The sequence below is a fragment of the Aedes albopictus genome, chromosome 2, assembly GCF_035046485.1.
Source record: "Aedes albopictus strain Foshan chromosome 2, AalbF5, whole genome shotgun sequence".
Classification (NCBI taxonomy): Eukaryota; Metazoa; Arthropoda; class Insecta; order Diptera; family Culicidae; genus Aedes; species Aedes albopictus.
Window position 1 is genome coordinate 511,086,019 of NC_085137.1, and position 23,624 is coordinate 511,109,642.

At 39.7% G+C, this 23,624-nt stretch overlaps 1 protein-coding gene across 7 annotated transcripts in view; it reads right to left on the bottom strand.

Moving 5' to 3' along the window:
* Positions 1 to 21,969, bottom strand: part of LOC109404762 (LHFPL tetraspan subfamily member 3 protein) — a 79,392-nt gene extending 57,423 nt beyond the window's left edge. For 2 of the 7 annotated variants that reach the window (XM_029870289.2, XM_019677699.3), the window contains exons 1-2: positions 21,731 to 21,922; positions 1,752 to 2,101 (exon numbers count right to left, since the gene is read on the bottom strand). In XM_029870289.2, coding sequence (XP_029726149.1) covers positions 1,752 to 1,893 — 142 coding nt within the window. In that variant the 5' untranslated portion in view covers positions 1,894 to 2,101; positions 21,731 to 21,922. Of the gene's footprint in view, positions 1 to 1,751; positions 2,102 to 21,450 lie in introns of all 7 variants that reach the window. The other 5 variants (XM_062854524.1, XM_062854525.1, XM_062854523.1 and 2 more) reach the window with 5 other exon arrangements.
* Between the last annotated feature and the right edge of the window lie 1,655 nt (positions 21,970 to 23,624).

The window sequence follows — 23,624 nt, forward strand, 5'->3', positions numbered from 1 at the left end:
ATGATCGATTTGAATTAAGGCGATAGAGGGCGATCTCTGGGATTTTTTGTTTGAAAGTGCAACTTTTCCCATAGTAAATCCTATGCAAACTTTAAACCGCTTGCGCTAAATTATAGTTTCACCGATTGCGCTGAAATTTTGTACGGTTCATATGGGACCTGAATGGGATCTAAAAAGTCGACTGGAGCGAGGATTTATTTTTTCCATACAAGCGTCTCCCATACTAATATGCATAGAGTGAGTATGAAGATGTCTGGAGTCGAGAAATGGCGACCAGAATATTCTAGATGGCGGCCCCAAATCGAACATGGTGGTCCACAATTCAAGATGGCGACTGATTAAAGGAGCTTGAGGCTCCAAACAATGCAATGTTTGTATATTTGGTAGGGAGAAGATGCCCGGAGTACAAAACTGGGAACCAGAGTACACAAGATGGCGGCCCAAAATTCAAAATGGCGTTCCACAATAGGACAGATCGGTGAAGTACTAGATTTGTAGTAATGAGCTGAATTTTAGTATGATGAGAAGGTCAATTCTCCGTTTCTGCAATTAAATTGTGCAAAAAGTGTGGGTATTATGATTCCTTGCCTAATTTGATGCTGTTTGAGCAAAACTTTGGGCAACAATGTTGTTGTTTTCTCCATTTCTTGCAACATAAACAACATAGTTATCCAAAGTTTTGCTCAAACAGCATCAAATTAGGCAAGGAATCATAATACCTACACTTTTTGTATCATTTCATTGCAGAAACAGAGAACTGACCTTCTCACCATACTAATTCAGCTCATTAGGGCCTGTCCATAAACTACGTAGACTCTTAGGGGGGGACGGGGGGGTCTGGCCAAAGTCTACGCTCCATACAAATTTCGAAAATTTTGTATGAACAGAAGTCTACGGAGGGGGAGGGGGGGGGTCTGAGAATGCCCAAAATGAGTCTACGTAGTTTATGGACAGGCCCTACAAACCTAGTACTACACCGAACGTGCCCCATTCAAAATGGTGGCAATTTTAAGTTATTTTAGGATCTAAAACCATGTCATATTGGTATATTTGGAATGAGAAAGTTTTCCAGTTTCCACAAAAGGTATCCAGAATATCCAAGATGGCAGCCCAAAATCCAAGATGGTTGCCTACCATCCAATATGGCGACTGTTTTAAGAAGTTTTGGGCTCTAAAACCGAGGTCCAAAAAAAGGCACACAGAATATTCAAGACGGCGGCCAAAAACTCAATATGGCGACTGGTTTGAGGTATTTTAGGCTCTAAAACCATGCACTAATAGTACTAACCGTGCCTACATGTGTACAAAATTTCATGAAAATCGGTTAAAAATTGACTGAGTTACAGCAAAAACCAGACCCGTGCAAAAAAAAGAATCGGGTGTACATAACCTCAGTCGTATCCCCAAAAGAATGTCAATATTGTGTTATTTCATTCTGGTCGGGTTAGCTACCGATGACCTGTGTTTAAACCCACAACGTTCAACTCTATGATACACATTTCAAATTGACCCACACAAATGGTGAACAACCCTTACGTTCGCAAGTGGACTCTGTTTGTCAACTTGTAACGATTGTATAATAGGTTTTGAAATGCCACTTTGCAACCCATATAACACCACCTGTAAAAGAACAACCACGAAAGTCAGCTGTTAAAACAAACAAACAAATCGCGCACATACCCATAGACGGTACAAAACATCTACCCAACTCCGTAAAAGGCTACATATATGCATGGTGGTGAGGTACTTACCGGGTGTGACAAACGCCACAACACTGATGATCGCGTAGCAAATGCTAAAAATTGCCCACAGCACTGCGATCGCCTTCGAGTTTCTGATGTAGTTGGTCGCGTACATGTGACTCGAGTCGACGTATTCTATCTTCGTTCCCATGGTTTTTTTTCTGTCTGACGCTGACTGGTGAACCAGCAGAACTTTAGCACTCAATCTTCTTCTGAGGTGGTACCACAGGGGGTATTTCGCAATCACTTTAGGCGAGTACACTGATGATGATCTTCTCTTTTTGTTCTTCTATGGCGGTTGATCGTTTACCCATACACTGTTTGTTTAAACTATGCACACTATTCACCTGGATGATTTGCTGCAAACATTACAAACAGATAGTTGAACTCGACGCCCTGAAGCCCGATCATCCATTAATTGCAAGTCAAGCACTGTATGAGCGTGAAGCGCTATGCACCACCTCTGGTCTCCTAGACCTAGACGATCATCCGCGAGCAAAAGCTTCAGGTGCTCAGCACAAAAAATGACACTTTTTCACAGCAAATAAAGGGAGAGAACTAGCGGCGGCGGCGGCACGGTGTGTACCAGTACTCGTGGCATAGAGCGTTCGTTTCTAAAGAAAAGATGCTACTCTTCCATGAAGGTTGTCTTCTGTTCGGGGGGAACTGCGATGTGCTGAGTTTTTCTTGCAAAATGCCATCTCAAATGGTTGTGACCGCAGCCTGCCTGTCCATGGGGGTGGCGGATGTGCTGGTGTGAGTAAGCGATACGGTTAAGACCTAAAAGCAATTAAATTCACAGGATGCACACAGCGCAGATGATGGTGATCGCATCGCGGTTTATAGAAGGTGGCGAAGGTGACTGAGCAGCAGCGGTGATGATCACTTGCTAAGCAACCTGAGCATGACGGCGAGTTAAAATGATGACGATCTAGATTCCTCCTCTGCTGCCAGAGTTGAAGGTTTCTGAACGGCGTGAGTGCAACGGAATATGTTGTAATGTTTGTTAAAAGGCAGGGTTGCCAAATATAGAGACATGCATCAATTTTGGAAAAATTTTGATATTGTGAACGACTATGGATACATATAGAAATCTGTTGGCAACCCTGGTGAGACTTGCAAAAATTCCTCAAACCGCGAACCATAGCAAAACTATCGCAACCGTTGTTCTCTTCAAACCGGCGCGGCGTGACCAACGTGATCTTCAATCGGTATCAAGCTGCTCCCACAATTTCACAACAACACATACGGCCAGAGCGCTACCTTTTCGACATTTCTCACATCGATCAGCACGACTTCGACCATGAAAGAAATGTAACGAAATCGAAAATGCTGCGGTTAATCCAATCATAATTAGAAATTGGTCACAATCAATCCGAACGAGTTACGTAAATTTGAAATATGTATCAACCGCACACCCGTCATCGATGGGTACCCGTTCTGCAAGTGAACTTTGTTTCTTTTTGTTGGGTTATTCGTGGTTATTCTCTTTCTCAACATGAACCCCACCGAATCAGATACGCATACTTAACATATTTATCAAAACCTACCAAAACTAGTCCTCGATAACCAAACGACAAACCCGATCAGCAGCCCGAAAAAAAAACTTTCCCTTTCGATCGACAGAGATCGTTCACTTCTCCCCGACGTAGCTCGATCGTCTATCTCCAGATCGTCGGTCCAGACCCGGCGGTGGACATACTTTCAAATCCCCAAAGAGTCGGAGCGCCACGATCGAGCTTAAAAATACCAGGCGAGCAGAAGCTGAAACAAGTCACCTGTCTTCGGTGAATAGCGTGCGATCACCGATCGCACCGCACCGCTGTGACTCATTCTCATAAAGCTACACGATTCTACAAGCGTGGCTTCGTCGATGGTTGTTGCCGAATCGCGTAAATTGTGTGCTTAAACTTTAATAATCTCACCCCGAGCGGTGGTGTCTCTCGCCGCACCTGGTTCGCTGCAGCGCTACAACGGGTGCTTTGCTCGTTGAAATACCACCTAGAAAACTGAGCGAATTGACTTAGAGGAAGCTTTCCGAGTACGTCCGAGTAGGTCGTCGTTTGCATGATGACTGTTTGAAGTACGATTTAAGCACTCTCCGGAAAGCACTGCACTGACTTTCTGTGCTGGAGAAGATTGAGCCATCTGAGTCACGACTGTTTCGAATATCTCTGGGCCGACCCGTAAGCATTAAAATAAATCTTAAAGCTCTCCAAGGTCTGTAAAAATTGGAGCTGCGAAGGCATCAAAAGACTAAATTATCATCGCAATACGATTGATTATATAATATCTTTCTAAGAACCATTTGTCTTGCATTTACACGAGAGGATATCGCTTCAAAGTTTCATCAAAATGGAATTTTGGAAAATAAAACGATTTTATCCTAATTTGGATGATCAACAGCCAATTGTTGTTGTTTTGTTGGATTGTTTTAGAATATGTTTCAAAATTTGAACCTTTACCATCAGTTCACAAAGGTAAGTCAAAGTGTGGAAAGCGCAGTGGTCTGGAGAGGTATCTTTTTGTTAAAAAAAAACATATTTTTCACTGACGATGCCCAAGAAACATGTTTATTTTTGTGGAGATTTCAAAACAGTTTCGAAGCCATAAATTTACTCATCTTGACTCCTGTTAGGTGGCTAAGTTGGGTAAAGCGTTGGTCCAAGAAATACAGAGCCGTGGGTTCAAATCCTACTAGATCGCGATTTTTATCACAAATTATTCTATGATTTTTTTCAATTCACAACATTCTGTGCCTTCTTATTGCAATTTTTCAGTATGAGTAAATGAATCGCATAGTACTTAGCCTTTCTTAAAACAAATTCAATTGCCTACAAATCAATTAGAAGACTTGGGGTAAGGTTTAAGGAGGGATTACGGCGGGTAAAACATTCTGAAATACCCATTAAACTCCCAGAAACACCACATGAACCCTGCTGAAGCCCCCTTAAAGTCTGCTTGAAATCAAGCTAGCCATTCTCTGATGTTATAGGTAAGTAGTAGCGTGTCCCAAAATTGCACATAGTCAAAAATCTTGGGGCTCACTATGCAAATGAAGGGTGTTAGAAACAAACTTTTGTATGACGGAAACTTTCAGAAATACGTTTATAGGTCGTCCCGGTGAGATTATTGAAAAATAGACATTTTTCGTAATAAATTTCATTCAAATATTTTTTACCGTACAAAAACTGACAACATCCATCATTTTTATATTTTTAACAGCTTGATATAGATCCAAAATACTTGAGAAAAATAATTAACGACATGTTTTGTAGGTAACTTTTTGAATTTTTAAATTTACTAAAATATGCCATTTTTATATACTTTGCATTTTACCCATCATAAAAAGTATTTCATCATAATTTCATGCTAATTTAAAACAATTTCCATAAAAAGATAGGAAACTTTATGAGGAAAAACTTTGCCGAAGACAGCATGGCATTTTTTCTATCCGTTTTTGAGTTATTCACGATTTACTATTTGGTGAAATTTGAATTTTTAGGCATTTTTTACATGTCACATAAGAACTTCCTAAAAAGACATAGATACAAAGTAAAAAATCACGTATGCTCAACAAGATTTAGTTTTGAATGTGTTTAGAAATTAGGAATTATGATATCATTAACCCTCTAATACCCAAATTTTTGATTTTGATCTAAATATCATTTTTCGTCATCTAAAATCGATTTAAACATGTTTTGGAAGATGATTCTTTTCAATTCTCGATTTCGTAAATTTCAGTTTTTGATTTTTCTAATTTTTATTTTAGAACATGCCCACACTTTTATATTTTTTCTGGAAGCCAATTTGAGGAACGGATTTTTTGAGATGAAAACATTTTGAGATTTTATGATTATAGTTGAAATATCATTATTTTAAATTTTGTTCGCAGAAAATTTTATTTTCCGAGTAATTTTAAGGAAAATAATTTAAGAGTGTATTCGATTCCCTTAAACTATTATACAAGGATAAAATAATTTGGGAAAAATTTAAAATATGTTAATTGTAGCGATTCAATACAAAATAAACAATGATTTTTAAAAGGTGACTAAAACATCAATTTTTCAATGATTTTTAAAAAATGTAAATACGCTTAAAAATACAACGAAAAACATTTTGAGATATACAGAATAGTCCTAAATATCAGCCAAAAATATAAAAAAATTGATTTTCCACGAAACAGAAATTACAAAAATTCTCAAACTATACCCCGTCTAAAGGCGGGATTGGCTACACAGCGCAACATTTTTTTGTCTCAAGAGCAAACTTATGTGTCTCCGAAGGATTTTGGGCCGCTGAATCCGAATCTGGGCTCAGATTTGCTCTAACACGTCACAATTTTGAGCTATACCTCAATTTATAGGGCAAAATATGCGATTTTGGGCTTTTTTGACTGCAAGCCATTAAGCTTAGAAATATTTTTTAAAGCAATCAAAAGGTTAATTGGTCAATTAACATCTAAATTAACGACTCATGCAAAATATTTCGTTTTACCTAATCAAATTTGATAGATTTAAGCATTTTACGTTAGTATGAAAACTTGCATGCAACTTTTGGAGGATGACTTGTATGGGAAATATCGTACCTATCATAAATCGCTTAAAACTATCAAATTCGATTTGGTAAAACAAAATATTTTGCATGAGTCTTTAATTTAGATGTTAATTGACCAATTAACCTTTTGATTTCTTAAAAAAAATACTTCCTTGCTTAAAGGCTTGCAGTCAAAAAAGCCCAAAATCGCATATTTTGCCCTATAAATTGAGGTATAGCTCAAAATTGTGACGTGTCAGAGCAAATCTTAGCCCGGATTCGGATTCAGCGGCCCAAAACCCTTCGGAGACACACAAGTTTGCTCTTGAGACAGACAAAAAGTTATTTTTTGTTACGCTGTGCTATTAGAGGGTTAATTGGTTTTAGGTTTCTCTCTATTTCCACCATATTGTCAAGGCAACTACCCGTACGAATAGCACACGATCACTGGTTTCTTTGTCACAATTGAACGGACGTCTTGCAGTCAAGTCGCTCAAAGTGCTCATCGCGAGACATCTTTAACTTGATATCCAAGAATAACCTGACATGATCCTCAAAACCCCTTGAAACCTCATGAAAAGAGCTCAAAATCTCCTGAAAACTTTTTGTAAACTCCCTTCAATATCCCTGAACTCCTCTGAGGGCCCCTGCAATTTCTTTGCAACACCATGGAACTCTTCTGGTAGGACACTGAAACTCTCCTGAAGCCGATCTGACACCCCCCCCCCCCCCCTGAAACTCCCTTAACACTCGAATCTCCATTAAACCCCCTAAAACCTTTTGTATCATCTTGAAATGCCTCTGAAACCCCAGTAAAGCCCTCTCTGAAACTTTCTTGAAATATCCCCGAATAGCCTAAAAACCACACTGAAATTCCTCATGAACTGAAGTTCACCTGACACCTCCTATAATCCTCTAAAGCTAAATCCCGACTCCCCTAGAAACTGAAAACTGCTTTCAAACCCCTAAATTCTCCTGAAACCCTAGAATTTTTATGGCACCGAAATCCCCTGGAACCCACTGCAACGCTCCTAAAATTTCCCCGAAACCCCCTGAAACCATTGCTAAAGATCCCTGAAGTCTTCAGGAACTCTCGAATCCTCCCGAAAGAAGAACTTCCTTCTAACCACTTGGAAATCGCTCTGAAACCACCATGACACCTCGTTGAAATCGTCTGTATCCTCTGTATAACCGAAAACGCCTCTGAAATCCCCCTCAATCTTCCAAGGGAACCCTTCTTAGGCCGGCCCTATGACACTCTTCTAAAATATCCTGTAACCACCGGGGACTACCCCTGATACTCCCAGATACTCCTTAATCCTTTCAGGAAGACAATGTGTGGGAAAACCATATTTTGGGAACTAATTTGTGTTTTCTAATGGTATACATTAGAAGTATACTATAGGCCTTCCAAAATGTATGTGAATTTTCTACAAAATCAACCAAGACAAGGCTACCCCTTGACAAGACCTCAAGCGTGTTCCTCAAGTATGATACTTATTTGATATTCCATTCTATTCACACCGAATATACTCCCCAGTAATTTCCCTGTAACATCTATGGCGCACTGCTCGCCGCGGTTGCTGAGAATATTTTCTTTTACGTTTCGTGCCCTTGTTGTTAACGCATTGCCTTTGTCCAGATTGATGGTGGATGCCGGCGTGTTTCGGACTAGGATAATGATTAAAGGTTCTTATGATGAACATAATTTGGGAACGTTCTGGGATTTCTGGGATTCTTCCATATGTTCTTGCGAGATTTCTTCAGAGATTATTTTCGGGATTTTTTAGGACTGCCTTACGGGGTTCCTCAAGGAGTTCCGGAAATTCTCTCAAAGATTCCACCAGGACTTCTGAAATTCCTCTAGAAGATCCTAAATTCATTTATTTAGGATTTTTATCTATAATTCCTTCTATTGGAACATTTGCAAGTCTTTTGATTCATAAAAAGACATCTTCAACCAGAGGTTGCACAGACTGAACGATCACTAACATGAGACAACGGACAACACACGAAACATCCAGTGCTCCAGTGGAGAATTTTCCGTTTTACGAAAATTTTTCACCGACTGGAGCGGGAATCGAACCCACACCCCGGGGCTTACGAAACGGTTAGACGACTGACGCCCCTAACCGCACGGCCACGAAGCCCACATCTGGAATACCCAGATAGTATTCACAGATAGAACTCCAGGAGGAATTCTATAAGCATTTAATTCTATGAAAAAAAAACTCAGTAATAAACTCCTATATGGATTAAGAATATCTGAGAAGAATCTGCAGAGTGCTGGAGGAATTTCCGGAAAGAATAAGGAATTCTGAAAGGAGTTCATGAAGGCACCTCACAAGAAATTCTTGAGGAATTCCGCAAGGATGTTTTGGAGGAACTCCGGAAGGATTACTCGATTGAATTACTTAATGAATTCCTAGAGAATTCCCAGAAGGACCTCCTGGAGGAATCTTATACAGAATTCTCAGAGGAATCCAGAGGAAAGAGGCCACAGTGACTCGGAAGAAGTACCTGAATCAATCTTGAAAGTAATAAGATGAAAATTTCAACTGGCTTAGCACATTGACTCGGCAGTCTAGTACAAATACAAAGCGAACTTTTCCGCTCCAAACCAAGACTGAAACATCGAAACGAGAGAATTGTAGTTTGCCTATTGTTTGTATAAGACTGCCGAGCCAATACAAGCAATATCCCAAAGAATCTCCAAAAAGTTGTTAAAGAAATATCAGAAAGAACTTCAGAAGGTGTCCCGGAAGAAATCATGGTTGAAATTCCTGGGGAAATCACAGAAAGAACATCTAGAGGAATTCCAAGGAATAATCCACCAGAAAAGAATCCCAAAAAACAATTCCTGTAGGAATCCCAGATGGAGCACCTGGATTAGTTACAGAAGAAAATACTGGACGAATCAGAGAAAGAACTCCTGGAAAAATCTCAGAAGGAGCTCCAAGAGGAACCGAGAAAGTAACTTCTTGACGGACAACATAAACTCTGAGGAATCCAATAAAGGCCTCTTGGAAGAATTCTAGAAGAAACTGCTTGTTTATTTTAGAAGACACCCACGAGAAAATCTGGAAGGAACTCATGAAAGAACTCCTGAAAAAAGCCCTCAGAAACTTAGAAGAACTCTCAAAAGGAGAAATTCCAGAAGGAACTCCTAGAATAACCACAGAAGAAACACCTAGAGGAATCCAGCATGGATTTTCAGGATGAAGCTTACACAGAATTCTTGGGGAAATCCTAGAACCAACTTCTGGAGAAATTTTGGATGAATTCTGCAGGAGATTGGGTTTACAGAAGAAAATCCTGGAAAAAACCTGAATTCTTCAAGAAGTTCCTTCTTTGATTTTTCCAGGAGGTCCTTCTGCAATGTCCGCAGAGTTTTCTTGAATTCCTCCGGAAGTTGATTCTGGAATTCTCTCACATATTCTTAATGTAAATCCTCCAGGACTTTATTACGGGCCACATTGAGCTAACCCTCGTCCGACAAAGCTGCGCTGCTTCGAGATTCTGAGCGTATGCTGAGACGACATTTGCTTCGGTCGCTCACGGTTGTACTATGACGGTCGTAAGTACCGTTCATTATTGATGACGGAGAGTTTTGGGCGTAGCTTGACCAGTGAAGAGAATTGTCAGACGAAAGAGGCATAAAACAAGCAACAAAGAAGGCACGGCTCTTTACCTCTACTGGTAACAGATAATGACATGATCTCGAATAATTTTGTTGCAGACAAAACGGAAGCTGGATTTGTACTTTTCAACTCGTGAATAATCAATTATTACTAACCCAAAATCAAAACTGTTTGATGATAGATCTTCAGCAGAGTTGCAGTGTTTACTGGCTTGAAGTTACTGTTCAAAAATCTCAATGCAAGGCTTAAAAATTTCTAAATTTGTGATGTACGATGTTTATCCTATTATTTTCAGGTTTGGACAAACTTATGTCGCATTGGGTGGGTTGTCACATCAAATACAGATTGCTACATTGTCATTATTGTTGCGCGATGGTTGAATTTTGATTCACTGAGCTTGACCAACACCAGGTAGTGATCAGAGTCGATTTCAGTGCTACGATAGATCCTAACGATTGTCGGACGGAGAAGTTCCAGAGCGTGGTCGATTTGCGATGCCGATTGTTGTAATCATCTGTAGTTGTAACGATAAAGGAGGCTGTGTTGGAAGCAAGTGCTACGAATGGTCATTGTCTTGGAAGCATCGACATCGAATCGATGAGACGTAGACCGTTTTTGTTCGTCAGCTGGTGGGTGTTAAACTTTCCAATTTTCGATCTGAGTTTCACCTCCTGGTCTACTTGAGTGATTAGATCTCCTAAAATGATGTTAATCACGACGGTTTGGGCAGCGATCGTACTCGCGTACGAGCTGCGTATAGAATGCGTCTTAGTCACCATAAGTGCCTCAAGGAAGTATAGCTGTGAGTTGTAGAATCTATCTTTGATACTTAATCTGCACATTCTTTCGTCAATCGCCAAGCGGTCACGCGCCTATGTAATAGTATGGGAAAAACATCAACTTCTCGTTCCAGTCCACTTTTTTATTCCATTTAGGTTCCATATGAACTGTGCACCTTCTATAAATTTTCACACTTGTTCGCAACCTAGCAAGCACTATCATATCTATCATTTCATTATCCACTTTCATCTCTACTTCCTTACACTCCGAGTACAAAAAGACCGATATAGCCATAAAATGATTAAGTTATAAATAGAATACGGTCAATAAATCAGAATATGATCCTTCAAGAAATTTCAGGAGAAATCTCTAGACGAATCCTGAAAGAAGCGTTTCCACCATCACATTTTCATATAAAATTTGAACAAAAATTCCATTCTCCTCAAAACTCGTACGAATGCTTTTTGATTCATAAACCGATTCGTGTTTTTCAGACTATTTTGTAGTCAGAAACACTTATCGTTATAATGTAAAACGTTATAATGTATCGTAGGAATTGCAAAACATTATTTCTCAGAATAATTGCAGATAAAAATCGGTAGAATTCAAGAAAGTATTTCTAAAAACATTTCAATATGAATGAATAATCATCTTATTAGGAATCTTGGGTAAAGAATGCTTTGCAGAAATTTTAATTGGAGTTTTGTAAATTGTACTGAATTTAAAAAAAAAATCTATATTTTGAATGAGTTTCAGAAGCTCAGAATAAACTAAAACTGTAATGTAATAAACTGCTTACAATTTAATCACAGTCCACTAACCTACTTGAATCTTCAAAGCTGTAGAAGTCTTTCATCTTCTACTTATGTAAATCAATCACATTCCTCAGACTTGTTCAAGAAAAACAACCACAAAGACGACTGCCGCACTCTCGTAGGTCTAATTCAAAACAATACCACTAATTTCACATGCATTATCTGTACCACATCGTCGTCGTCGTCTTTCTCGTATTTGTCTTACAACCAACAGCAAGAAGGAAGTTATGCGATCTGGTTTCTTAACTGGCATCGAACAACGCACAAATCCACCGAGCAATATTTGCTTTTGCTTACAAATAGAAAAGCAACTCTCTGCTGCCACTGACTACTGCTGTTGCAATATACCAACCAACCAACCAGTCAGTCACTGAATCGTCACAGCCAAAACCGCGAACCGGCTGAGCTTTTGAGCCTGCTGATTGAACCCGACCACGACCAGAGAGACAGACAGGGTGGCCGCATGCGCGCCAGTTTCGTTGTTTATTCCCCCCTTAATCGAAGTTGGAGCAACGTGGAGCGAAATTTGCTAAAACATCTCTCTCGCGCGGTTTATGCGCGGTCCATTGTTGGCTTCCTGCTTTGTAGGCCAACGCAAAGGCGATGCCAACACAAGAAGGTATGAATGGCATTTTTCCCCTTTCAACGAGCAGAAAGAGCAATCTTTCTCGCTTCGTATGATTTTTCTTTTGCTGTGTGCCTTGCATAATGTTGGTGCATTTCTCAACGCACTCCTGGTTGGTTGAGATGCCGGGCGATGGTTGTTTTTGTTTAGTTGATTGTTTTGCCATGGGAGATACCTATAATGCACCGAAAATGAGCCGAGCAAGATGGGTTTACAGAAATCCAATCGTTCACACATCACTCCATTTCACGCTCCACAGCAGTGGAGATTGGCCAATGAAGTGCAAGCATAGTAAAGTATAGAGGTTTTTTTCGGTCAATTGTGATACGCGTTGATCACGAGCAGCAGTGACGTACGAATTAAGGAATTTGCCAACTCGTGATCATTATGATTAGCTTGGAGTTGACCAACCCTTGATTGATGGTCATTACTCTCACTGAAGGAGGTCAAATTGGGGCAACGATGTAGGTATTAATATAAACGATTGGTGCACAGCGGAAAAATTAGCACGATACATAAGAAAGCTTGGCTCCATGCAAATTTGCAACAACCCGCTTTAGGCTCTAATATTGATTGATTACTGGGATTACAACCTCGCTAGTTTTACACGGTATCGGCAACCTTGCGCCGATTGCGCGTTCACTACTTTTCTAGTTGTTTTTGGTGAACTCAGTTTTTGGTATCTCAGAGCTCCCTCAATATGTTGACACCGGGTGGTATCAATCTCTATGATTTACAACATCTTCGACGTTCTGCGTGCATTAATAATTAGCCACTGGATAACTTACACTGAGGAAGATTACAATTGGTAGTCGAAATATGTGTATCTGTCAAAGGATAAGCAAAATAGGGCGGAATTAAAAGGCACGAAACTGATTACACTCATTCGAAGAGGGTATTCTGCTTAGAGTGCATTAATAATTAGTAGATTAACAAAACAACCGAGCACGGTAAGGACTTGGTGATTTGTAATTCAAAGCTCATGCACATAGTTTCTTCCCAGCAATTGACATCTCTACCTTCCCGTAGTACATCCCGTAAACTGCGAACAACCTTAGGGAAGATCGGGTAACCAAGCAAGGTGGGAACTTTACCAGTCAACCAATGATCGTATGTTAAAAATGTTAAAGTGGAGGCGATATGCGTATATTTCACATGCGCCTAAATGGAGGCATGCACGCATATGGCCTCCACTTTATTATCTTATGCAACAACTTATACGATTACTGGTTGTCTGGGTTAGTCGTAGGCTGACAGAGGGGGGAGGGGGTGTTTCTTCTGCAAAACTTAGCATCTGTGCTCCATGAGGAGTGGCTATTTTTTCCTTCCCTGTTGGGGAAACTAAGCCACTGCGTCCAATAAGCTGAACTTTTGTGGCATTTACCTTTTTGATATTCGCATCTAGCTAGTTAATTACCATGAGTCAAGAAATCAGCTTCTGCCGCGACGCGTCGTCTCCCAGTGAGGTGCAATGGAATTAATAAACCCCAAGACCTTCCCAGGTTCTGTAGACCAGATCTCACTGGGTTTCAAGCAACCACTGTTTAGATATCTTTGCCTGCGCGTGTATAAAGCAAAAGCACCACAACTGCAAAGCAGTTTCACGTTCCGTATTACAGAAACGACAGATATCACTCTTAATCTGGCCAATATTTTTGAAGTGATAACTGGCAGTGTCCAGCTACTAAGCCAGTGTACATACATAGAGCTCTCTTGTTGAGCTCTAAGAGTTTTTTTTGGCATTTGATGTTATAAATCGTTTTGACTGATTGAAATTTTTCATCCAATTGGATATCACCCTCTGCTCAGCCCAGCATTTTAGGTTCATTTTCATTGTGCAGTTTGATATACCGCAGAATGGTTCTGGGCCAGCAAACTGTAAATTGGAAGCACTTTAAGCAAGCTCGTCTGCCATTTCATTCCCTTCAATGCCACAGTGACCTGGAACCCAGTATAAGTTTACTGAGTTCCCTTGGCATAACCTGCGCAGTGAAAGAATGCATGTCCAGACAAGCTGTGAAGTGCATTTGTAAGCACACAATGCTTTTAGTGCAGCTTGACTATCTGAGAAAACACAAATATTTCCCAAATGTAAGGCCCAGGTTAATCATCATCAACCAATATTTGCACATCTGTATTTTCTCTCAAGGCAGATATTTGCGCATTTCAAAATAGCAAGAATCTCTGCTTGAAACACCGTAGGATAGAGTCCCATCGCCTTTGAAATTTGTATTCCAGGGCCGTAGATGTCTACTCTCGTTTTTATTCCAACTTTCGAGCCATCTGTAAAGAATTTGATTGATCTTTGACGAACAGTGGGACCTCCGCCTTTCCCAATCTACGCGAGCTGTTTCGTGCAACTTGTAGGGAACAACATGGTTCTCCACAAGTGTAATCCAGTATTTAATAATTTTCATTACTGGCCTATTTTAGAAGTATTGTGAAATGCTCAGGTTACCAACAAGATCACTTGGCATAAACTTTCCAACTCGTTTAAGTTGCAGCAATTCCTTTTCTGCTTCTAATTGCACGTACTCGTGCAGAGGCAGCAGATTAAGAATCGCATCTAAAACTTTTGATGGAGTGCTGCGCTGCCCATATTCGCATAGTTGACGTAAGCGCCACTGTAGTTTTCAGCAAACTTTTGAAATTTTAACAATGAATAATGGAAAGTTTAAGATTTTTTTCACGTTGACATCTAGCTAGTAATTAGATGAATAAAACTGGTCACAATTATTCACATGCGATAGATATTAGCTTGTGAATGCATTGACATTGTCAATGCTGACATATCAAATGCTCCTTCTATATCTAAAAAGGCGCATAGAGCTTTTTCTTTTGCTGAAAACGTTTTCTCCACCTTTGTTACTAGCGATCGAAGTGCCGTAACTGTTGACTTACAAGATTAATAAGCAAACTGGAAGTCATATAGGGGATGCTCTTTTATGTAAGAAGAGTTGATAAAATCCTTCAAAAACTTTTCCATAGTCTTCAACAAAACTGAGGGAAGAGTAATTGGTCTATATGCTTTCGGATTCGTCTTGTCTCGCTTCCCTTTTTTGGTATAAATAGAACTGTTACAAGTCTCTATTTTAATAGAATGTAATTCAATCTCACTAGCCTTGAACATCTCATGGAACCAATACCGCTTCTCCGCTTTGAAACAGTGCTGGAAATATTTTATCAACTCCTGCAGATTTAAAAGGCTGAAAAGATCTAATCGCATTTTCCATTCTGGCCTTCGTGAAGATTTCATCAGCTAAATCTGAGATGGTGTTTATTGTACTAGTCGACTCCGATGAGTTTATACTAGGACATCCTTCACCTTCCTCAGATATAGTATCATTGGAATCCACACTTAGAACCGAACCTGGAAAATGGGTTTCCATCATGAAATCCAAAGATTCACGAGGAGTTTTCTTTGGAACGTAACGCTTCAGATTTCCCAATTCATTTGCATGATATTTTGCAAGTGTTTTTTGTAGTCTAGCAACTACAGGAGCATTGTTTATGTTTTCACATGTTAGCAACCAAGATATTCTTTTAGATTTTCGTATTTCGTTGTTGTACTCAGTCAGGGCTTTCCTGTACTGAGTCCAATCTCCCGTTTGTTTCGCTCTATACATTTTACGAGAAAATTTTCTATGGCGATCCAGGTTAAAGTTCCATCATGGCACGTCTCTAGTAGAAGACGATTGTATTGTGGGACAACTGCTGTTAAAGGAATTAATGATACATAGTTTCATTTACTCTTTGAGAAAATGATTCCAACTTTTGGGTTGAATCGATAGTTCCTCCCATTGTAAATGAATGCGAATTCAACAATTCTACATATTGATCCCAGTTTGTCTTCCTGGAATTTCTAAATGCGGATCTCGAATAATCTTCACCGCTCCAATTGAAGATTGTGTGTTTATGATCAGATAGAGAAATCTCATCTGACACGTGCCAGTTGGCGATCTTGTCAAAGATTGCAGCATTGCACAGTGTTAGATTCAAGACCTCTTGTCTGATTGCATTTGAAAAAGTAGGTAGGCACCATTATTGCAAAGTAAGAGTGGCTCACAACAGCGTCTGTTCCCCATGATAGGGGCGACTGATAGACGTCCTAGTACTAGGGCAGGACTCTAGGCTCAACTGCGCCTAGGTACTATCAGTAGGTCGGCTCAAGAGGCACGTTCTCCTTCATTTGGGAAATTTGTGCCATCAGGTACTAACAACTGAATAATACGATCTGAGACCAACGACAAATAATTTAGCGACGAAACACGACTTGCGATTAAAACACGGAACTGCCGATCTCTCAACTACATAGGGAGTATCGGCATACTCGCCTATTTTCTTAAGGATCGCGGATTCGGCATTGTAGCATTGCGGCAGGTGTGTTGGACGGGCTCCATGGTGCGAACGTTTAGAGGTAATCATACCATCTACCAGAGCTGCGGCAACACACGCGAGCTGGAAACATCTTTCACAGTGAGGTTTGATGCACAGGCGCATGATCGGTTGGCAGCCAATAGACGAAAGAATGTGCAGGCTGAGGATCAAGGGCCGATTCTCCGGAAGCACTGATAACAATAAGGACGTACTCTACGCGCAGCTCGAACACAAGCACGCCCGCTGGCTGTCAAGATCATCATAGAACTCCTAAACGCTCGTTTAGCGCCCACCATCAGACGAACGAACAAACATGGCCATACGTAGCATCTTCTTAAAACACAGCATCCCTCTTCGTTACACCTGGAGATGGAGACATCATACGGAATCAACATTGATCACTCCTACGCCATCTTCGACGTTAGAACCTATTTAAGGTGGCGCTAACATCAACTCTGGCCACTACCTGGGTGATGGTAAAAACGCGACAAAACTCTCCAAGATTAACAACGCACGGTCCGACGGCCAACTCACTATAATATGGAGCAGCTGAAGCAACTGTCGCCACCGCACACCCGCAGAACCTCTAGATGGCTACTAGAGTGCGATAATAGCAACCATCAACAACGCTGCTAAAACCAACGTTGGGTATGTGGAACGGAGCCGAAGTAATCGTTCCTTCGTTCGACGATGATTGTATAGGAATTTTGGAAGAGAATAAGGCAGCGAAGTCGACCATGCTGCAGCACAGTACTCGACAGAACGTGGAACGATACAAAATAACGCGGGAGCAAGATACTGGAGCATACGGAGTGCGAACAAATGGATCTGCTGTGCCGCTCACGAGAAACACGGAAGTTCTAGTTTAGTCTAGTCTACACATACACAGTCATTCATATATAGAATCCTGGAAAATAATAGAATCGACTAGGGTGCCTGTACCAGTTATCACACTTCCTAAGGAAAACTTTTCTACAAAAATAAGAAGAAGACCGACGAATGTTATCTATATGTCATTAGTTTTCATACTTTACAGGAAAAATATAGAAACGGAGCCAAAACTACTTTTAGTATTTATTACGGCGAGTGCCAATGATAGGAACCCTGTACCAGATGGACACATTTGTTAATTTGGGTTCCAGTTCGTACTATTTGCATGCATTTTTATGGGATTTGCCATAACTGGTACACTATAGCGGAATAGGATGCAAGGAGGCCGAAAAGTTAAGGAAAATGATTTATTTCTATCATAATTTGAGCAAATTGTGAAGTTTGAATGATTGCAATCATCTTTTGTGAACGTGTTCCGTTTTTTTTTTTTTTGTTGTTTTTCGTTTTTCTTGTTGATTTGCATCTTTAAAGATTGAAAATCAACTATGGCGAAATTGAGGTCCTATAGCCATAACTGGTACACTGAGCCTACTTAAATATACTGCCGTTCTACGCATAAATGCCCCATGTTATAGAAGTAGTAGATTACTATTATAAGTATTCAGTTCTATCATTTTCCAGGATTCTTTAAAGAGCCTGTCCATTAACTACGTAAATTCCGAATGGGGGGGGGGGGGGTTCAAAGTCTACGCTCCATACAAATTTCGAAAATTTTGTATGGACGAAAGTCTACGAGGGGGGAGGGTGGGTCTGAGATTACCAGAATTGAGTCTACGTAGTTTATGGACAGCGCCTAATGAATGGCTATGTATGTTTAGAAGATTAGACTAGAACTTCCGTTTCTTGTGAACGGCACAGCAGTTGTTCGAACTCCGCTTCTTTCAAGTGGCACTTTTTCTCACATAAGAGGCGGGTATGCTGCTTCCGCGTTCCTTTGTATCGTTCCACGTTCTGCGTTCTTCTCTTCTTACACTCATTTTTCTTGTAAGTATCAATGCTTGCAGCACATCGGAGATACAGTACAAGAAAGCGGCCAGTACCTACTGTGCAGCGTCTTGTTGTGGATATTGATATTGTGGCATCAAAGCTATAGAACGGGACATCTCGTACCAACCAGCATAGTATGTTAGGGTGAATATATGACGAAAGCACAAATTTGAAGAATCAAATGTCGGTTTGCGCTGTTGGTTGGTTGGTGGTAGCCAAAGGACCAACTTTTCAGCGCAAAATGACATTCGGTTCTTCAGATTTGTGCTCTTGAAGTGTGGCTTCGTCATATCTTCGCATTAGTATGAATGTGAAGTAAATACGTTGGGAGTGACTTGACTTTACTCGGTTAATGTCGCTCCATTGATGCTCTTCCTCCTGGGATGGGAAGAAAGAATTTAACCCTCTGCAGGCTCCAAAGCCTAGACTTAAGCGTCATTAATCTCTGTACGAAAAAAAAATATAGAGTGATCCCTTCCTCGAATAAAAACAAAACAGTTACACTACCCGTCATAAGTATAGACTAGGGCAGTTCAGATTGTCAAAAATTAAAAGCTCCCATGTGTTCATTACAATGCTTGGTGTAAAACTAGAGTCCTGTCAAATTTTCAGCCATTTCGGTTATGATTCAAAGGTGGCACAAAAGCAAAATAGGTTAAGGGAATAAGTATGGAGAATTTTCAAAAAAAAGGTTCTCTGCGCTGTAGAGCATTTACTTACACATAGATGAAGTCATAGGGTAAATTGAACTGCCCTAGTATTAACTCACAAAAAGTATTGCAACAATATTGCATCACTCTGACTCACCTCTATAACTCCAAAACCTGAAGACTTACAAAGATGTTTTCATCAGCAAAGTTTTCAGAAGCCCATTAGCAACATCTTTTCTGAAGGCGGCATTTTTGTATGTATTCTGGTTTAGAGATATCGAAGTGAGCCAGGGTGATGCAATGCTTTTTGTGAGTCTATACTTATGATATGTATATTGGTTTGCATGAGATAACAGGTAAAACTACTGTACATAACCCAAGTAACCATTAGTATGTACTATATTTTGCCTTTTTGGGCTTAAACTACTATTACTATACACTATATGTAGAACATGTTGGTTCAAAGACAGCACTGTATTAGCACGTGAGGTGAATAATAGTGCCTAGTGGTTACCTGGGAATATCTCAAATTAACACCTATAGTGTTATCATCGTATCACATTTAGCTCTTGATAAGATTAAACCAATAGCAGTGAGCTATACAGTATTGGCGAGAGTGTTGCAACACCGTACGAAGGCGAAGAAGTTTTTGTAAACGAAATTTCCTTGACTTCCTTGGACATAGAGTGCTTTCCACACGATACACACATGCAAAATTGGCAGAGGGAGCTCCATCAGTTAATAACTAAGGAAGTGTTCAGCATCCTTAGCTGAGAAGCAGGCTTTGTCCCAGTGGAGACGGCATGCAAAAAAGGAAAAGAAGTAGAAGTAGGCTAATCGAGAAGGGTGGTTGTTAAGTACGCAACCAAGCAACATGTATTACTATATGTACTATAACACTAGTTTACAGCATTTTTAAACTGGGTAAGCTGATGATCATTTTTGGTGTAGAATCATGCACTGAGTTCGAAAACGCGAAGGATAAAAAAATAACAGTAGAGCGGAATTTTTCTCGACTTTCCATACAAGATTGATGATTTGGAACTAGATTTGGAATCGATTTTTGTTCTATTTTTAAGCAAAGTCGCTCACTTCACACATCTCATTCTCCGTAATCAATGCTCCGATTGAGCTGTTTTTTTATTGTAACTCGTCTACATATGATATGCCAAATAAACGTTGAGAAATATTTTTTTGAATGTTTTGTTTTCTTATTGGAAAAATACATAACTTCATATATTTTTGGAAATTTTGCTAAAATTTAAGGAGATCATCCCTAAAACTTGCCAATATCTTGAATTTCATCAATCTGACGCACAACCTGCATTTAGATGTTCGATGGGTATTATATTCAGCTTTTAATTTATAGAAAAATATTTCAAATTGGTTGAACAAAACGATATTTGAATTTTAGTAAATTCCTTATTTTAAAAAGTTGTAAAACTCGATATTGGGCAAAAACGCAAAAACTGTTCTACTTAAAAATTTTCGAAGCGCGGTTTCAAAATCAGTGCTAAATTGTGCTTCTTGGTCGTTGACAGAAGTTTACGGCTTCATTTTATTTTGTAAACTAGTGTAATTAGAAAAGAACGATTTGCTATTCTAGACTGTTTTAGGTCGTCTGTTCTTGGAGGGTCTCGAAAAGTACGCCTGGCAGTGAAAAGGGACAAGGCTCTGATATAAAAAATATATTAACCAACGTTGTTGAAAAGTATACCCACATTCCCCAATTATGAAACTCAGATAAATTTTATGACTAATAAAAACCGCTTTTAGTTTAGACATCTTACTAGAAGAAAAATAGCAAAAGCATCATCCTATGTCATATTCACACGCATTCGCGTTCAAAGTTTTATGCGACCATTATCATAACTGCAAACCTTTCAACTTTGGCCTAGACCTCATACGCAGGAGCTCCGTCGCCATGCTAGAGCTTCTTCTTTCACCATCACAAAATAAGGTTCGTCACTTGTCACCCAAGTCGCAACAGCAATTTCACCACGGGATATGTATGTATCATTCCATTGAATCATTTCAAAGAATCCATTCGCCTTCTAAACTACCAACAAACACCACAAACAGCTTCCACTTCAATCTGGAATCCAACCTCCGTTTGGTTGTACCACTTTTTAAGTTGTAAATTTCACACGAAAAAATGTTTATTTCCCATTCTTTGCTCGTTTCTGCCGCCGCTTATTTTTCCCTTCTTTATGTCGCTTTTGTGTCTACGTTTTGCCTCGACTCAGTTGGCTCTCACACGTCTTGGCTTAAAGTTTCCTTCAAGCTGCTGGCTGGCCTTTAACGCGCGCGCACACAATTCCTAAATGCACGAGACTTTTCTGAGTCTGCTCTCTACCCTCTATGCTTTGCAGTGGGTTGTTTTTCTTTATCACGCTACACACTCACACGATCACCGTTACAAGCACACCCTCTAAATGCAAGGCGCGATCTTCTTGCTTATTCTTTTCACAAACAATCGCACAGCTTCGTCAAGGTTGAAGGAAGTTTCACCTGAGCACTGTTATTACACGATCTTGGCGCACAATTGGACCCCCAATCCGAAACTTCCTGTCGAACTCAATCAAAAAAACGGAATTTCCTTCCACAATGTCACTCCACTGAGAAAACAAAAAAGCCTCCAAAGACCCGCATACACATGCACAACCACAAGATCGAAGAAACAAACCTAAAGGTAAAACGCTTTGAATACCCGGATTCCAAAGAGCAAAAGGTCTCTTTACGACTATCTTGTATATGACAAATGAAATAAAAACTCGAGCTACCACCATCCGTTCGTCCGTTTCTGTGGCGAATGACCAACGCGAAAGAAGGTGTTCGACGTCCAACGCGCTTGAGCTTCTGCTCCAAACTGAGAGAACGATCGCTGTCGCGATCCATGGTAGCTCTGGGTTTGGGCTTTGTTGAAGTGATGGAGAGTCTCGTATGAGCTGAATTGAACCATCTCTCCGCGGACAAAACCTGTAAGCTTACAGAAGATTAACCAAGGGGTTCACGTGTTTGGAACATCACAAAGTTATAGTAAGATTCTTGAATTTTCAAGAGCATTGATTTGTGATCATATACCTAATATTTATTAGAGAAATGAATAATTCTGCTCAATGTGATCTTCTCAGCACCATAGGTGGACCCCTTGATACATACAGCGTTGTTGTGGTATGAACAATGCAATGTGGTATGCTGCAAGCTCAGCGCTGAGAAAGAGCATAATGAGAGGATAACCCGACTTAAAGAATAAAACATAAACAATATAATATATGTATTTAAGTAATGTTAGCAGGAAAACAAAAAAAAAATTCCAAACATAAAACTACGGTTTAGATTTAAGCAGAGAGATTAACAATTTAGGATGTTTTTTATTCCTAAACATATTAAAAATATATCCAGAAAATCTAAAAATGACCGACATAAACTCATACCGTAAATCGGAAGAAGTTGATCACTTTCATCATTTAGTCACATCAAGCAAACTAGCAAAAATCATGTACAATGTGCAAAATATGTACTGAAGAGATCTTTAGCGGACCTGGTGTGGTGGTTAGAACACTTGACTATCACGCTGAGGACCTGGGATCGAATCCCACTCCCGACATACTCACAAAATGTGGGTTCTTCCTTAGGAAGGGAAGTAAAAACGTGGGTCCCGAGATGGGTTAAAAATCTCGTTAATACAGACAAAAAAAAAAAAGATCTTCATAAAGCTGCATCCATCAATGAAACTGTTATAAGAAGTTGCATTGTTTTGTAAAACCAAGAAAGAGTGTAATCAGTTTGGTACCTCTTAATAATCTTTCTCAGTGGATAACTGACGCTCATGAAGTTTACAAGTGGTCAGTGAAGAGAATTGTCAGACAAAAGAGGCATAAAACAGACAACAAAGAAGACGTGGCGATTACTCTTTATCCCAACTGGTAACATATAATGACATGATCTCGAAAACTTTTGTTGCAGACAAAACGGAAGCTGAATTTGTTGCGTACTTTTCAACTCGTGAATAATCAATTATTTCTAACCCAAAATCGAAACTTTTCGATGATACATATTCAGCAGCGTTGCAAGGTTTACCGACTCGAGGTTGTTGCTCGAAAATCACAATGCAAAGCTTAAAAATCTTCAAACTCGTAGTGCACGATCTTTGTCCTATTGGTGATTTGGTGTTGCATGAAGAAGAAGAAGAAGAACGATGGTGTTTTGAAAAAATCCTATCTCTACAACACAGGGGAAGTTTTTAAAATGCCTCTATAACATCTAAAACAAAATCTAATTAAAAACGGTTTGATGTACGGTGTTAGACTTTGAACGGACTACAAATTAAGTACCTTATCAAGAAAAAAATGTTAAATTTTAATTTATACGTTCAATATGTAGTCCGTCCAAAGTCTAACACCGTACATCAAACCGCTTTTAATTAGATTTTGTTTTAGATTTTATAGAGGCATTTTAAAATCTTCCCCTGTGTTGTGGAGATAGGATTTTTTTAAACACCATCGTTATTCTTCTTCTTCTTCATGCAACATCAAATCACCAATTCGGTTCGAGTTGGGACAAATTTATATCGCATT